Source organism: Nerophis lumbriciformis, linkage group LG11 (assembly GCF_033978685.3).
Source record: "Nerophis lumbriciformis linkage group LG11, RoL_Nlum_v2.1, whole genome shotgun sequence".
Classification (NCBI taxonomy): domain Eukaryota; kingdom Metazoa; phylum Chordata; class Actinopteri; order Syngnathiformes; family Syngnathidae; genus Nerophis; species Nerophis lumbriciformis.
The window spans coordinates 37,669,759-37,688,327 of NC_084558.2; the positions used below are offsets into that span (position 1 = coordinate 37,669,759).

At 36.9% G+C, this 18,569-nt stretch overlaps 1 protein-coding gene across 1 annotated transcript in view; it reads left to right on the forward strand.

Annotated features, from left to right (window-relative positions):
• Nucleotides 1–28: 28 nt before the first annotated feature.
• Nucleotides 29–18,569, forward strand: part of LOC133610425 (disintegrin and metalloproteinase domain-containing protein 11-like) — a 32,301-nt gene continuing 13,760 nt past the window's right edge. Inside the window, exons 1-9 of the mRNA XM_061966674.2 lie at nucleotides 29–167; nucleotides 251–436; nucleotides 2,358–2,494; nucleotides 3,810–3,886; nucleotides 4,004–4,070; nucleotides 8,989–9,071; nucleotides 12,119–12,176; nucleotides 16,086–16,143; nucleotides 16,357–16,502. Of these exons, the coding sequence (XP_061822658.2) occupies nucleotides 379–436; nucleotides 2,358–2,494; nucleotides 3,810–3,886; nucleotides 4,004–4,070; nucleotides 8,989–9,071; nucleotides 12,119–12,176; nucleotides 16,086–16,143; nucleotides 16,357–16,502 (684 nt within the window). The 5' untranslated portion in view covers nucleotides 29–167; nucleotides 251–378. The remainder of the gene's footprint in view (nucleotides 168–250; nucleotides 437–2,357; nucleotides 2,495–3,809; nucleotides 3,887–4,003; nucleotides 4,071–8,988; nucleotides 9,072–12,118; nucleotides 12,177–16,085; nucleotides 16,144–16,356; nucleotides 16,503–18,569) is intronic.

An 18,569-nucleotide genomic window follows, 5' to 3' on the forward strand; every position in this document is an offset into this window, starting at 1 on the left:
GACTTGTGCTGCGCTAAGCCGCTTTAGACTCACTACCACCTCCGTCCGGTGGGAGGAGGTAAACACACCCAGTGTCGTGCGCTCCCAGCGGTGGAGGATACGCTTCCCTCCCCGGCAAAAAAGCCACCACAAGGAGCTCCAGGCAGCCACCGCACGCCCCTCTCCAAGTAACTTTCCACATTGTCTCTTGTCAACACAACCGTGAAGGATGAATATTAATTTTTTCTTCCCTCTTTGGACTCCACTCCAGTCTCGACGCGCCGAATGAGACCGCGCCAGACGGGGCCAGGTGAACCGTGCACCCGACCGCCGACCGCCTTCTGTCTGTTCGCTTGACGGCGCCTGCACTGAAGACACCACCGGGACTATGTGAGCACCATGCGGGCTGTGAGATGCCTGCTGTTCGCTGCAGTGTTTGCACGGTGCTCCGTGACTGGTGAGCATGGCTTTCAATTGCATTTGGAATGTTAGTGGCGTTGTGTATTGTTGCACAATAACAGGAGAACATGTGGTTGTTGCACAACTTGCATCGCATGTAAACACAACAGTGCAACATTTATTTTTATTTTGAGAATAATTGTGCATAGCAGGAGTCCACTAATGTCATTCCCAGACTGCAATAATGAAGTAACTATGGCAGAGGGTGTCCAAAGTGTGGCCCGGGGGTCATTTGCGGCCCGCTGATCGAGATTTGTTGGCCCGCAGCATATTGTTCAAATAAAATCAAACAAAATACTAAAAAGACATACTGTTGTGAGAAAAAGCTGAAATGTTGTGATACTTCATAACTAAGGGTGTCCAGATCAGATAAGCAAAATAACAAGTATCGAATTAGTGCAAGCTAGATAGACATAAGTGTAATTAATTGAACATTATTGTCGTCTAAAACACAACATTTGTCAATATAAACAAATATCAAATAATATTAAATACATTTACAAAGTCTCCAAGGCAACAGCGTTTTAAAAGGTATCCAGTAGCAAACATGTCCGCATCACTTAACTTAATGCATCATGAGCTTCATAAATTCTTGTGGCCATTAGGTGTAGACAGCATAAATCTAATCCAGAGGTTTAATAATAAATAAGTGTTTTTCATTGTTCACTGTTTGAGTGATTTCACTTGTTTAAATCTTTTCTAACATTCCACACTACAAAATAATAAAAATGTGTATAATTTGTGCTGATTTCGTATTGGATTAATACGGGGGTCAGCAACCCGCGACTTTTGAGCCGCATGCGGCTCTTTAGCACCGCCCTAGTGGCTCCCTGGAGATTTTTCAAAAATGGAAAAAGATGGGGGGGAAATATATTTGTTGTTTTAATAATGTTTCTGTAGGAGGACAAATATAACACAAACCTTCCTAATTGTTAGAAAGCCCACTGTTTATTATGTTTATGCTTCACTGATGACAGTATTTGGCCAGCGCCGTTTTGTCCTACTAATTTTTTGCGGTCCTTGAACTCATCGTAGTTGGTTTTCGTGTACAACTTTCTCTGACGCTGCCACAAAAAGACGTGTTTTATGCCACTCCTTTTTTGTCTCATTTTGTCCACCAAACATTTCATGCTGTGCGTGAATGCACAAAGGTGAGCTTTGTTGATGTTATTGACTTGCGTGGAGTGCTAATAATCCATGCTAACATGCTATTTAGGCGAGCTGTGTGTACATATTGCATCATTATGCCTCGTTTGTAGGTATATTTGAGTTCATTTAATGTCCTTTACTTATGTCCTCTGTGTATTTAATTTATATTTGCATGTCTTGTGACACATTATCTGTATGTAATATTGGCTGCATTTCTGATTGTGTGTAATGTTTTTCCAGACTACAGCAAACGTTACCCAGCTTGCAAAAATTGTAATAAATCCATTAGAAGAAGACAGCCTGTCCTTTCATTTAACTTGGGCACACACATCTATACCTTTGGCAGTTTTAAGCCAGTAATTTCCAGAAGTTATCTGACCCTCTGAGACACTAACTTAATGTGTTGCCTTCATTATAACACTTACATAAGGCTTTTAACTTTTTACAGCTCCAGACAGATTTGTTTTTTGTATTTTTGGTCCAATATGGCTCTTTAAAACATGTTGGGTTGCCGATCCCTGGATTAATATCACTATCGGCCAATACTCAAGGCTTCAATATCGGTATCGTGTATGAATAATGATGTCACCTGTAACACAAAGCTGACACAAAGTTATAACTTTAAATATAAATAAATTCTGTTTTAGCATTTTTTTTTACAGAATAAAAAAAAAGTCTATATCATCCTTTGACTTTTCAGTATGTGACCCTTGGTAGAAAAAGTTTGGACACCATGGCATGGAACAAGGTATCATCATACATTCTTGCAGGTCTAAGGGAAGGGTGGCAGCCCCCCGTTGAAGATCTTGTGCAGCCCAAGAGGCTCCTGCATCAGATCTACTCCCAGGACGAGCTAGTCCACAGCCACCTCGACACCTGGGTCCAAAACTCCACAGTGGGGGCACAGGTATTGTCTAAACATGTTCTATCTGTAGAAATTGTAATATGGAATGTTTCCAGTAAGTTTGTAATGTTGAAACAATGTGCAAAACTCTCATGAAGTTATCCATATTGTTTGGATTAAAATCACAGATTGTTGATTAATTGCACTGGAGGCGATTGATTCAAAATGGAGCAGAGGCGATGTTCATTCAGGTTCTAGTTTATGCGCAAAAGAAGAAAATCACATTACAGTTTGTTTTTTTGCTGTTTAGACCCTTTTAATGTCAATGCAGGACTCCACACCATAGCTTCACATTTATAGTTTACCTAATCAAGTCGCTAAAATAGTCATTAAGTCATAAATTGTTTTATTTTATGAATTTATAACTTTATTTACCAATATGTTTTCACTAGTCGGAGATTCTCTCTCTATATGACAAGAGCCTGCTGTTATTTTTAAGGCCTTATGACACAAACACTCTACTTTGACCAGTCATAGATCATCTATATGACAATAGCGCTCTATTTTTAAAGACTTAATGTAAAAACACCAGTCAAAGATCATCTATATGATAAGAGCACTCTATTTTGAAGAAACTACTGCAAAAACAAAAATCAAAGTTCTTTTATTTGATAAGAGTGCTCTGCTTTTTATAAGGTTGTACTGTACTGCACAAACACAAATCAGAGATCCTCTATATGACAAGAGCATGCTGCTGTTTTTTAGTACCTACTGCAAGAACACCAGTCAAAGATCCGCTATATAGCAAGTGTGCTTTTACCAGTCAAAGATGTTCTATATGACAGGAGCAATCTATTTTTAGGGACCTACAGCAAAATCACCGTTTTAAGGCACTACTTCAAAACACAAGTCAGAGATCCTCTATTTTACAAGAGTGCGCTGCTGTTTTTAAGAACCTACTGCAAAAACACCAGCCAAAGATCCTCAATATGAAAAGGGCAATCTATTTTTATAGACCTACTGCAAAAACAGCAGTAAAAGATCCTCTATATGACTAGAGCACTCTTTATTTACTAGTCAAAGATCATTTGTATGACAAGAGCAATATATTTTAAGGACCTACTACAAAACAACAGCCTGAGCCAAATATCCTCTATATGACAAGGGCAATCTGATTTTAAGGACCTACTGCAAAAACAGCAGTAAAATATCCTCTATACGACAAGAGCACTCTATTTTTACTAGTCAAAAATCTTCTAAAATATGTTTTATATTAGAATACAAATCTGTATTTTTTTTTACCTTATAGCAACTGTAAAACATTCATATTGTGTTGGTTTAGATTATTTTTAACTTTTCTGTTTCTGTGTCGTATCAGCGTGTGCATGTGGCCCACAGCAGCTTCCTGGTGGAGGCTTTTGGCCGCTCTTTTATCCTCGACCTGGAACTCAACCAGTAAGTCAACACACGGATGTGTGTTACTCTCTTCTTGTTAGACACAACCTAAATAAGCGTCCTCCTTTTCTCATAGGTGTGCCCTTGATGTTGTTTGTGTTTCTCTCTCATCCTCAGCCATCTGCTGTCCATAGACTATGTGGAGAGACAATTTGAAGACGATGGACGCCCCTCACAGATGAAGGTAACAATGAGTAGGATAAATTATTACACGGTGTGTGCCAAGCAGATAACACACTTACACTCTTTTCCTGCTTTTATTGCGTATTATAAATACACAATTATACGCCGTCTTCCCGCATCCTATCTCTCTCGCCGCGTTTCTCCGTCAAAGAGCACCTGACCGATCAGTGGACGGTTGTCATGGTAATCAGCAGCAGCGTGGGTTTACTTTGTCATTGCTTGAGGGGAATTCAGATATGGTCACCTTTCCACAACGGGACAAATCAAATGTACACAGTCTTTGAACCTTTGCGCTGACCGAGAAATGTCTGGGTGTTACAAAAAAGGACAAATAAAATCAATATTAAATAAATATTTTCAGAAGAGGGGAAAAAATTATGTGTGTATGTATTGTGTGTATACTGTATGTATATGTATATGTATGTATGTATGTGTATATATGTATGTATATAAGTGTGTGTATATACATAGTACATTCATGTGTATACTGTATGTACTGTATATATACATAGTGTATGTATTTGTGTATATATACATAGGTACTGTATATGTGTACAGTATGAGATAGGCTCCAGCAACCCCCGCAACCCCGAAAGGGACAAGCATTAGAAAATGGATGGATGGATGGACATAAGTGTATGTGTGTGTATATATTGTGTATATGTGTATATATGTGTGTATATGCATACATATATACGTGTGTGTGTGTATAAATCCATCCATCCATTTTCTACCGCTTATTCCCTTCGGGGTCGCAGGGGGCGCTGGAGCCTATCTCAGCTACAATCGGGCAGAAGGCGGGGTACACCCTGGACAAGTCGCCACCTCATCGCAGGGCCAACACAGATAGACAGGCAACATTCACACTCACATTCACACACTAGGGCCAATTTAGTGTTGCCAATCAACCTATCCCCAGGTGCATGTCTTTGGAGGTGGGAAGAAGCCGGAGTACCCGGAGGGAACCCATATATATATATATATATATATATATATATATATATATATATATATATATATATATATATATATATATATATATATATATATATATATATATATATATATATATATATATATATATATATATATACAGTATATATATATATATATATATATATATATATATATATATATATATATACTGTATATGTGTGTGTGTGCGTGTGCGTGCGTGCGCAAAAGTTTACATACACTCGTAAAGAGCATAATGTCATGGCTGTCTTGAGTTTCCAATAATTTCTACAACTATTATTTTTTTTGTGATAGAGTGATTGGAGCACATACTTGTTGGTCACAAAAAACATTCATGAAGTTTGGTTCTTTTATTAATTTATTATGGGTCTACTGAAAATGTGACCAAATCTGCTGGATCAACTCCCGCCATCAGTGTGTGAATGTGGAAATAGTGTCAAAGCGCTTTACAAGTATAACCCATTTACCATATACATATTTTGTGTGTGTGTGTGTATATATACATATTACATACACATTGTGTATATGTATTCTATATATACAGTATTTGTGTATATATATATGCATATTTAAGTTTATATATGTATAGTACGTATGTATGTTTATGTATTTATGTATAAGTTTATACATGTATGTGTGTCTTTATATATGTATGTATATGTTTATGTGTGTATATTTGTATATGTATATTCGTGTATATACGTGTGTGTATATACGTGTATGAATATATATGTATGCTTATGTATGTGAATATACATGTACTGTATGTACATTGGTATGGATATACAGGTATTAATGCATGTGTGTATATAATGTGTGTGTGTGTGTGTGTGTGTGTGTACATATTACATATACATTGTATATATTCTATATATACAGTATATGTATATATATATATATATGCATATTTACGTTTATATATGTATAGTACGTATGTATGTTTATACATGTACCGGTATGTGTGTCTTTATATATGTATGTATATGTTTGTGTGTATATATGTATATGTGTGTATATATAGTCGTATGTGTGTATATGTGTATGTATATGAATATATATATGTATGCTTATGTATATGTTTGTGTGTATGTATGTATATGTGTGTATATATAGTCGTATGTGTGTATATGTGTATGTATATGAATATATATGTATGCTTATGTATATGTGTATATTTATACGCTTATGTACATGGGTATGAATATACATGTACTGTATGCACATTGGTATGGATATACAGTTATTAATGTGTGTGTATATATAATGTGTGTTTGCGTGTGTGTGTGTGTGTGTATACTGTATATATATATGTATTATCTATGTAAATAAGCAGATTATCATTGTACAGTACTTTTTTACCTTCAAGACACTCAAGGCACATTTGTATAAATATATATATATATATAATTTAAGAATTAAAAGAAAATATAATTTGTGACGAAACCTCTATCTGAAATTCTTATTTATTGTAATTTCACTAACCACAATTTGTGCACTTGCACATTTGCATTAATAAAATAATCTCCTATAAGGCTGCATTTTTTAGTGTTATGTTGGTTGTAATCAGCAGTTGTGTAGATGTAGTTTTCCCTTACAGAATGTCTTGTCAATTCAATTTCAACTTCTTTGTAAATTAACTTTTACAGTCAAAGATAAAGATGGTGCCAACTATTTTTTCAACAAAACAATCATGGCTCTACGATGGATGCCTGCGGAACGCCGCCCAAGCGTAAGAATGCCAGCTAGTTTTATTATAACACTAGTACACAACCATGACTGTAAATGTCATCTCTGCCTTAATTTACATCAGCTCTAATGGCGTGCCAATACAATTCCTCCTGGCTTTGTGCATCTGTTTTGCTTTATTGGTCCCCCTGGCCCGCCAGCTAGTCCACTGAGCTGCTGACTGGGCTCACATTGAATATCCGTGACACACAATTTAGGGAATCGAATCAAGGAATGAGGTTGTCTGGTCTTGATTGGAGCTGCTCTTTTAAAAGTGTCACTATGTGGCTGAATAAACATTGACATATTACAGCATTACAAGTTTATTTTAGACATAATCAAGATGGGATACAAGCGTTGTGACATTCCTACATGCTATTGAATGTCCCTCGAGTCTGCTCAGTTTTGACCGTACGTTCTTGATGCACAACGTTTTATATAACGTCATGTAATGTACGGCTGCCCTTGTCAGCGTCCGTCACGTTCAATGGAGAGTGCTGCGTCAGGCAATTTCACGTCCACCTTTTAAAGCTTGGTAATCCAAGCTTTTTATTTATTAACCTGTTGGTGGCTAAGTGCCAGAGAGAACCCCACTCCCACCCTCCACACACACACACACACACACACCTCTGTTTTCAATCTGTATGTTTTTGTACTGCCAACAAAACAAACTGGATTAGAATGTTAATGAAGTCCATGAGAAACCACAGGCAATAACAGAATTGTACCCACATTTATTTTATTATAATTGTATAGATTATTGTTATTATTGTATAAATGGATTTGATTCTCATCTATTAACTTCCTTATAGGTAAAGATTAAATTATCATTAGTTTATTGCCTTGTTTGTCATAATAATATTCTATGAATTAAACTATTTTAGTTATTTTATGTACACTAACCTTTTTGTCCAACAAACTTGTTCACTCGGGAGAACTACGATAATAATAGTTACGTTATAATGAATAGTAGCTATATACTAGTAACAAATATAATTATATATTTTAGTTATGTACTTTTTTCAACCAAAAAGCAAAATTGTAATTTACCAATTCCTGCACTCTGTATTTTTTTTCATATATAAAATATGTAATATATCTTTTATCTACGTATTAACATTGGCATGCGATACATTGTGGTTGTCCACAGTCGTGGTTGTCTTGTTATACGTAAACGCGTTGCCATCCTTATGATCTGTTTTGCTGATGCTTCACATTTCTAAATGATTGTAAACCTGCAACTGTATATATGCATATAAATATGCATATTTATGATTATATAGGTATAGTATGTATGTATATGTTTATATATGCATGTATGTGTTTATATATGTACAGTACAGGCCAAAAGTTTGGACACACCTTCTCATTTCAATATGTTTTCTTTATTTTCATGACTATTTACATTGTAGATTGTCACTGAAGGCACCTGTGAAGTGAAAGCCATTTCAGGTGACTACCTCTTGAAGCTCATCCAGAGAATGCCAAGAGTGTGCAAAGCAGTAATCAGAGCAAAGGGTGGCTATTTTGAAGAAACTAGAATATAAAATATGTTTTCAGTTATTTCACCTTTTTTTGTTAAATACCGTACATAACTCCACATATGTTCATTCATAGTTTTGATGCCTTCAGGGACTATCTAGTCATGAAAATAAAGAAAATGCATTAAATGAGAAGGTGTTTCCAAACTTTTGGCCTGTACTCTACTCTATGTATATGGTTATATGTACATATGTGTAAGTATATATGTATGTACACCAACCTTTTTGTCCAACAAACGTCTCCACTGGGTAGAACTATAATAATGATAGTTACGTAACATCGTATAGTTAGTAGATGTATAACAAATATAGTTATATTTTTGTTATGTACTTTTTCAACCAAAAATCAAAGCTGTAATTTACCAACTCCCCCACTGGAGTTATTTTTATTTTGTCATATAAAATATGTATATCTTTTATCTACGTATTAATATTGGCATGCGAGTCATGCTTGTCTTGTTATACGTCAACGTGTTGTCGTCCTTATTTTCTGTTTTGCTGATGCTTCACATTTCTAAATGATTGTAAATCTGCAACTCTCCATTCCTAATATTGTGTTAAGTTGTATGTGTTTATGTTATTCTTTGGGGCTCAAAATAAAGGCATGAAACTGTTACATGTGTATGACAGGCGAGCTTGTGTGTGTCATACATGACTTAAGTCTTTATTCATTTCCAGGGCGGAGAGCACTGCTACTACCAAGGGCGTGTCCGAGGTCTGCCAGACTCCTGGGCGGCTGTGTCCACCTGTCATGGCCTGTGGTGAGAGCCCAAATGTGCAAAACACAAGTTTTGTTTTTTTTCAAACTGAGCCACCAGTTGAATAGCCCAAATTATGAAAACGAGAGGACCTAAAATGGAACCTTGAGGAACCCCACTTTTATAACTAAAGAAGTTGAACAAATGACTTGTAACTGCTAAACAAGCTACAGCAACACCTTACTTACATAAATCACATTATGAAAGGAGAGGCTTTAAAGCAGGGGTGTCAAACTCAAATAGAGTGGGCCAAAATGTAAAACTTAACAAAGCCGCGGGCCAAGGTTGAACAAATTAACCTTTTAGTAGGGACCCAAACAAGTTTTGCATTGAATATTGAACAAGGAAGGCTTATATAACTTTATAGTGACATGCAAAATCGAGTTTCAAATAATAATAATAATTAAAAAATATCAATGGCATATCAAATAAAATGTAAATAAAAATTGAATGCCTCTTTTCTATTTGCAGCCTTTTGAGGTAAATATCAAAATAAACTTTTCCACAGGCTAATAATAAATTTGAAAATAAAATAACAATAATGAATGAATCAAACATTTAAGCCTTGAAGTAGCAAGAGAAAGTGCATGAATAAAACGTTAATTATTGCTCAGTTTGCTACACAGATTTGCTTTAACGCTGAATATGGAACGCTTATAACTTAACAAACGAAAAAACATCAATGGTATATTAAATAAAATTTAAATTAAAAATGGAATGCCTCTTTTCTATTTGCAGCCTTCTGAGGTAAATATCAATATTAACTTGGTGGGCGGGTGCAGGGTTTGGTGGTAGCGGGGTGTTTATTGTAGCGTCCCGGAAGAGTTAGTGCTGCAAAGGGTTCTGGGTATTTGTTCTGTTGTGTTTATGTAGTGTTACGGTGCGGATGTTCTCCCGAAATGTGTTGGTGTTGGTCCACAGTGTGGCGCAGATTTGTAACAGTGTTAAAGTTGTTTATACGGCCACCCTCAGTGTGACCTGTATGGCTGTTGACCAAGTATGGCTTGCATTCACTTGTGTGTGTGTAAAAGCCGCATATATCATGTGACTGGGCCGGCACGCTGTTTGTATGGAGGGAAAGCGGACGTGACGACAGGTTGTAGAGGACGTTGAAGGCAGTGCCTTTAAGGCACGCCCCCAATAATGTTGTCCGGGTGGAAATCGGGAGAAATTCGGGAGAATGATTGCCCCGGGAGATTTTCAGGAGGGGCACTGAAATTTGGGAGTCTCCCGGGGAAATCGGGAGGGATGGCAAGTATGAGTAATAGCGGTGTAACAGCGGCACCGCCGCTATATAATACTGGCGGGCCAGCTCTAATGTTAATTTGATATTGCCTCAAGGGCCAAATGAAATTACAAGGGGCCAAATTTGGCCTGCGGGCCAGAGTTTGACACCCATGCCTTAAAGGGATGCCTTGAGGAGCGCCCAGTTATGTAAATCACACTTTCGGATCCTCGTGTTCTATATTTGCTAGCAAAGTTAAAATGTCAGTGCAAGGATGTGTTTGCAGTGGTCCAAGTTCTTCTTTACAACAGGAGCACTCTAGTGTGTTCAGGAATTTGCTGCGAAAAGGTATTTCTCCCAAGTTTTGAACTACACTCGGGGGTCTCGGATGATGTCATTCCAGAGCTGGATTAAGCCCCCTGGCCTGATTTAGAGTACCGTAATATGACTCAAGTAAAAGCTGAAGTGCGGCCACCATTTTTGTTCTTAGAAAAAAAAAACAATTTGAAACTGAAAAATCACATTTTTATTTTGAATTTCGAATTTACACATGAGTGTATTCAAAATGAAAATGAGTATACGGTAAGTTTTTTTTAGTGTAAATAAAATTATGATTTAGTCTTGTAATGTTTTTGAATTAATTCTTCATTTTCATATATTTGGATATTTGAGATTCTGTTTTTTTCAAATTCAAATTTTAAAACAATAAAAAAAAATTCTCCAGTTTTTATATTTTTCTTTTCTAATGATAAATGATAAATGGGTTGTACTTGTATAGCGCTTTTCTACCTTCAAGGTACTCAAAGCGCTTTGACACTACTTCCACATTTACCCATTCACACACACATTCACACACTGATGGAGGGAGCTGCCATGCAAGGCGCTAACCAGCACCCATCAGGAGCAAGGGTGAAGTGTCTTGCTCAGGACACAACGGACATGACGAGGTTGGTACTAGGTGGGGATTGAACCAGGGACCCTCGGGTTGCGCACGGTCACTCTCCCACTGCGCCACGCCGTCCCTACTGTTTCTACTGTCAAATCCTTTTAAAAAAAATTCAGTTTCAGACTTTGAGCCCGAATTTCACATGGGGCACATGCTATCAACTATGATAAAAAATTATTTGCAGCCGCGGTGCGGTGGTTGGAGACCTCAAATGTTGCCTATATAACGTGTGGAATTGAAATGTCTTTGTTCCTACCTTCACTGAAGGCACCACGGTCCTTTTTGCTAAGCTGCCCGTCATGACACGGCCTGCACGCTAAATTTGTGCCAAAGGTCTGAAACTGAAAAAATAAATTTCAATCTGGGGGGAAAAATTTAACTTTAAAAATAGGATTTGACTCAGGAAAAAAAAAAAATTCCCTTGAAAAATGAAAATAATTTGACTGAATCATTTTATTCCACCTGAAAAAAAATGTGTGCACCTATTTTTATTTTTAGTACACTTATGTATTTTTATTTTTTTTAAGACTTAATTCTGCAGTTTCCTTCCACAAATAATTACTGAGTAAGTTATTATTCAATGGAAAAAAAGTAACTTTTGATTTATTTAGAAGCTATTTTTTAGGTATTGGGGACACGCGGATTGAAAATGGATGGATAGTTTCACATGTTGCACATTTGCAGCAGTCTTTTCATCTTTTCCCTCAATTTTATGACATATTTTAGTTAGACATTTTGTGTCAATGGAGCTGCAGACGCTCCCCTATCCTCACTAGGTACAGCAACTCATAAATGCACGTGCAAGTCAGATAAAGGTTGTGGATGTCAGGTGTACCTAATAATTTGACCTTCCTCCTTCATGTGTTCTTGTCTTTGCAGGGGAATGTTCTCTGACGGGAATGTCTCCTACGGGATCGAACCTGCGAGCAGTGGCGAGGTGATTGAATTAGCATCAATCTGAATTGTCGGAAAGGTTGCTTTAAAAAAAACATTTTTAGGGATTCTCCAGTACATTTTGGTGGCACAGAGGTGAAAGCGTGTGAGAGCTGGTTGGAGTTCAATTACACAGACTAGAAGAGAGCAGACAGATCAATAGCAGCTCTTCTTCACAATCACCCTCCCTTTTAGTTGTGTCCTTGGCTTTACAGTATATGTCAGATTTTCATAAAGTATTCATCCCCAGCTCCAGTGTAGAACTTCCCATTATGGCCGCCTGCTGAGTGGCTGATTGATTGATCAATTATGCATCGGCCGAGTTCTCTTATCGCACATAAAAGCTTCTAAAAGTCAAATGGGGCGCTTTTATAACGTTTTAGTTCGTTATATTGAGAGTGGAACGCGTTTATGCAGACGTTGACATCAGCGGTCGTCGACATCACCAAAACAGAAGTCAAAACTAGCCATTCCTTGCACATTTACTTATTATATAGTGTAATAATACACTCATTACATCTAAAGTCTGATTTTGTTGTATGATTTGACGACAATGACAATGTTTTCATAGATGCACAAATCTTTTCAAACAACATGAAATTGGTGCATTTTGTTAGTTGCTCTGGTAGAGTTCAGGTGAATACTGCTGCGCTTTTATTTTGAAGCTTACTTTGTACTGAACAGGAAGTCACTGTGTGCACGTTTTGATGCTAACTAGACAGTAGTTATGTCGCTGTTGTGCTTTAACGGTAATGATGAAGCTAACATTATTACAGTATAAACAAAACCCAAAGCCAGTGAAGTTGGCACGTTGTGTAAATCATAAATAAAATCTGAATACAATGATTTGCTAATCCTTATCAACCTATATTCAATTGAATAGACTGCAAAGACAAGATACTTAACGTTCTAACTGGAAAACTTTATTTTTTGCAAATATTAGCTCATTTGGAATTTGATGCCTGCAACATGTTTCAAAGAAGCTGGCTCAAGTGGCAAAAAAAATGAGAAAGTTGAGGAATGCTCATCAAACACTTATTTGGAACATCCCACAGGTGGACAGGCTAATTGGGAACAGGTGGGTGCCATGATTGGGTATAAAAGGTAATAACAAAGATGGGGTCAGGGTCACAACTTTGTGAACAAATTCGTGAGCAAATTGTTTAAGAACAACATTTCTCAACCAACTATTGCAAGGAATTTAGGGAATTCACCATCTACGGTCTGTAATATCATCAAAAGGTTCAGAGAATATGGAGAAATGCCTGCACGTAAGCAGCAAGGCTGAAAACCAACATTGAATGCCCGTGACCTTCGATCACTCAGCCGGTACTGCATCAAAAAGTGACATCAGTGTGTAAAGGATATCACCCCTTGGGCTCAGGAACACTTCAGAAAACCACTGTCAGTAACTACAGTTCGTCGCTACATTTGTACATGCAAGTTAACATTCTACTATGCAAAGTGAAAGCCATTTATCAACAACACCCAGAAACGCCGCTGGCTTAATTGGGCCTGAGGTCATCTAAGATGGACTGATGCAAAGTGGAAAAGTGTTCTGTGGTATGACGAGTCCACATTTCAAATTGTTTTTGGAAACTGTGGACGTCGTGGCCTCCGGACCAAAGAGGAAAAGAACCACCTGGACTGTTCTAGGCGCAAAGTTCAAAAGCCAGCATCTGCGATGGTATGGGGGTGTATTAGTGTCCAAGGCATGGGTAACTTACACATCTATGAAGGCACCATTAATGCTGAAAGGTACATACAGGTTTTGGAACAACATATGTTGCCATCCAAGCAACGTTATCATGGACGCCCCTGCTTATTTCAGCAAGACAATGCCAAGCCACGTGTTACAACAGCGTGACTTCATAGTATAGTGCGGGTACTCGACTGGCCTGCCTGTAGTCCAGACCTGTCTCCCGTTGAAAATCTGTGGCGCATTATGAAGCGTAAAAAATACGACAACAGAGACCCCGGACTGTTGAACAACTTAAGCTGTACATCAAGCAAGAATGGGAAAGACATCCATCTGAAAAGCTTCAAAAATTGGTCTCCTCAGTTCCCAAACTTTTACTGAGTGCTGTTAAAAGGAAAGGCCATGTAACACAGTGGTAAAAATGCCTCTGTGCCATCTTTTTTGCAATATGTTGCTGCTATTAAATTCTAAGTTAATGATGATTTGCAAAAAAAATTCAGTTTCTCAGTGAGAAGATTACATATTTAACTGACATATCTAACTGAGTTGAATATAAGTTGTTTCTTATTCATTCCATATCTAAATCCATACATACATTTCAAGAAAGTATTTGATTAATCATTTACTTTCAAAAATCCATTAAAAATGTTTTTTTTGTCAGGCCATTTCCGCGCTTACTCGTACACGTGAGCAGCCAAAAGGAGTTTTTGAAAAGGTTTTATCATAATTTTTATCCCAAATAGTACATTGCAAGAATCATGTTGAATCGAGAACTGATTCCGACTTTAAATGTCATCCCAAGAGTCGTAACGAATCGTGAGGGGTTTTTTTTAGATTTCCATCCCTACTACAGTAGTTCCTCACTACAGAGTGCTTCAGGTATTGCACATAGCAGATTTTGTTTATATTTTTGTATTTTGATTTTGAATATTTTAAAATGTTTTGGTCCTGATTGAAGCATTTCCAAGCATGCAAATGGCCTAATAAACTTGAAATATTATTACAACAGTGGTATTGACCACCAGAACCAGAGGAGACCAAACCAGTTCAGTATTGTGGCCACTGATTGGCTCAGCCTCAGGCATCATTACTATATTAGATTAAAATAGTGTAAATGTGACTAAAAGGTGTTTAGAGGGCTCTAATAATGTTGGAAAAGTTTGTAAACAGGTTTTAAATGCTCTAGCCATGAAAATATTACATTTCTAATGAATAATACCTACTTTCTTGTTTATTGCGAACATGTACGGGACCAATTGTACAGCGCATGTCGAGGAAAACCCTTTTGGGTTCATGTATGTTCATGTTGGCGTAACTGGGCACTTTTCACTAACACTGAAAAGTTGACTTACGAGGGCTCCACTTTTAGAAAAGTGTAGCAGTTTGAACAGTGAAGTGGACTTATTTACAGTAGTGAATTATATTTTTAGTGAATTACATACTATACTACGAATAAATGGTTGTTTCATTTTTGTTTTGTTTTGTGTGATAAAAATATTTCTAATATGTATACATTATTTTAAAATAGTACAAGTAATCCATATTTCCTAAGTATTTACTTTTAATGTATGTATGTTGTGTGTATTAAAAATATTTGAAAATGTTTGCTTTTTACAGGTACTTAACATATTAATTATTGATAAATATTGAAATGTATATATTTTCAATTGTAAAAAATAGTACAATTGCAAATTGGTATATATTTCTTCATATTATAAGTCATTCCTTCAAAATTATTTTATTTTGTGTAATAAAAATATTTTTTGAGATGTATACATTATTTCAAAATAGTAAAAAAAAATAATAGTAAAGTTATTAATTATATAATTGTTCCAATATAATATAATAATTCTCATACAATTTTCTTAAATTGGGGTAATTTTTAAAGTATTTTTAAATGACATTTGTAATTTATTATAATAGCGTTTTTTTCAATTGTATTTAGCAAAGTTGGTTATTGGATAACGTGCAACATAAGGTGCGCCATCTTTACTGAAGATGGTGCACTTAAATTACGTATTGTCTTTTACGTATTTTACCAACAAGTTTTGACTTCAATGTTGGAAAAGGGTTTTCAAGCGTTGCCTTCTCCTTGGCACTATCTCTAGTCGCTTCCACTTCCTATTTGTCACCTTAAGTGTAGTGTAAAATGTGAGTAGCATCCCCACAAATATACATACGTTTTACCAATGGAATATTTTTGTTGCGTTGCAGGTGGACCACATTGTGTACCGCTTGCCTGACATCCACCTCCTCCCGCCTCCTCGCTCAGGTATGACAGTTTCTCCTGATGGATGACACTTCCCTCCTTATCCAGTCGTGTCCTCACCTTCCTTCCTGTTACCTGATCCTCGCTACCTCATTTAGCTTCCTTGGCTCGTGTGCCATTGATTTCTCCTGCATATGAGTGCTCACCCAAAATACACCCACGATGACTCAGCCTTGGTTTTCTTTACTCTCTCTCTTCTCTGACTGCGTTTCCCAGCATGCACCGTGAATCAAACCCAGCCTGAAGTGCAGACGGGCGGCGGCGGAGTTGATGTGGGAGATGGGAAGAGGCGGGATGGAGACGACTTGTCTGCACAGGAGAAAACAAAGCTTACCAACAGCTTGAGACGCTCAAAAAGACAAGTCAGTCACGCCCACTCTTATATTTTAGTTTATTTTGTCATTAATATTAAATTTTTGCTCCAGGGTCATTCATCTAAATCATCAATTTACTAATATGTATAAATATATGTTTTAAATTGTTGTTTGTATTTGGTGCAATTATTAATTTGATGCACTCTTAAACTGAGGTTATGTATGTACTGTATGATACTAGTGTTGTTATTATTTTTACTTGTTTTAGTTGTTCATTTTTTATTATGTTTTGTTTTATTTTTTGCATTGCAACCACAGAATTTCCCCACTGAGATTAATAAAGTCCATCCTATCCTAACAATCACAGATGTGATTAAATTCTGTAACATTTCGAACTAAAGCCAAAATAGGTCCAATGCAAGTAATGTTTTGTCGAATAACAATGTATTACATTTTTTATTAATTATTATTAATTGTAATATTATATTTTTTTCAATTTATCTTATCTAAACTCAGCTTGACTTCAATAATAGATCATTTAAACAATCATACAAAACACAAAATCAGTGAAGTTGGCACGTTGTGTAATTCGTAAATAAAAACAGAATACAATGATTTGCAAATCCTTTTCAATCTATATTCAATTGAATAGACTGCAAAGACAAGATATTTAATGTTCGAACTGAGAAACTGAATTTTTTTTGCAAATAATCATTAACTAAGAATTTAATGGCAGCAACATATTGCAAAAAAGTTGTCACAGGGGCATTTTCACCACTGTGTTACATGGCCTTTCCTTTTAACAACACTCAGTAAACGTTTGGGAACTGAGGAGACCAATTTTTGTAACTTTTCAGGTTGAATTATTTCCCATTCTTGCTTGATGTACAGCTTAAGTTGTTCAACAGTCCGGGGTCTCTGTTGTGGCATTTTAGGCTTCATAATGCGCCACACATTTTCAATGGGAGACAGGTCTGGACTACAGGCAGGACAGTCTAGTACCTGCACTCTTTTACTATTAAGCCACGCTGTTGTAACACATGGCTTGGCATTGTCTTGCTGAAATAAGCAGGGGTGTCCATGATAACGCTGCTTGGATTGCAACATATGTTGCTCTAAAACCTGTATGTACCTTTCAGCATTAACGGTGCCTTCACAGATGTTTAAGTTACCCATACCTTGGGCACTAATGCACCCCCATACCATCACAGATGCTGGCTTTTGAACTTTGCGTCTATAACAAACCGGATGGTTCTTTTCCTCTTTGGTTCGGACGACACAACGTCCACAGTTTCCCAAAACAATTTGAAATGTGGACTCGTCAGACCACAGAACACTTTTCAATCAGTCCATCTTAGATGAGCTCAGGCCCAGCGAAGTTGTTTCTGGGTGTTGTTGACAAATAGCTTTCGCTTTGCATAGTGAAGTTTTAACTTGCACTTACAGATGTAGCTACAAACTGTCGTTACTGACAGTGGTTTTCTGAAGAGTTCCTGAGACCATGTGGTGATATCCTTTACACACTGATGTCGCTTTTTGATGCAGTACCGCCTGAGGTATCAAAGGTCCGTAATATCGCTTACGTGCAGTGATTTCTCCAGATTCTCTAAACCTTTTGATGATATTACGGACCGTAGATGGTGAAATCCCTAAATTCCTTGCAATAGCTGGTTGAGAAATGTTGTTCTTAAACTGTTGGACAATTTTCTCACACATTTGTTCACAAAGCGGTGACCCTCGCCCCATCCTTGTTTGTGAATGACTGAGCATTTCATGGAAGCTACTTTTAGACCCAATCATGGCACCCACCTGTTCCCAATTAGCCTGTTCACCTGTGGGATGTTCCAAATAAGTGTTTGATGAGCATTCCTCAACTTTCTCAGTCTTTTTTGCCACTTGTGCCAGCTTTTTTGAAACATGTTGCAGGCATCAAATTCCAAATGAGCTAATAGTTGCAAAAAATAGCAAAGTTTCCCACGTTAAGTATCTTGTCTTTGCAGTCTTTTCAATTGAATATAGGTTGAAAAGGATTTGCAAATCATTGTATTTTGTTTTTATTTTCGATTTACACAACGTGCCAACTTCACTGGTTTTGGGGTTTGTAAATTAATTTGT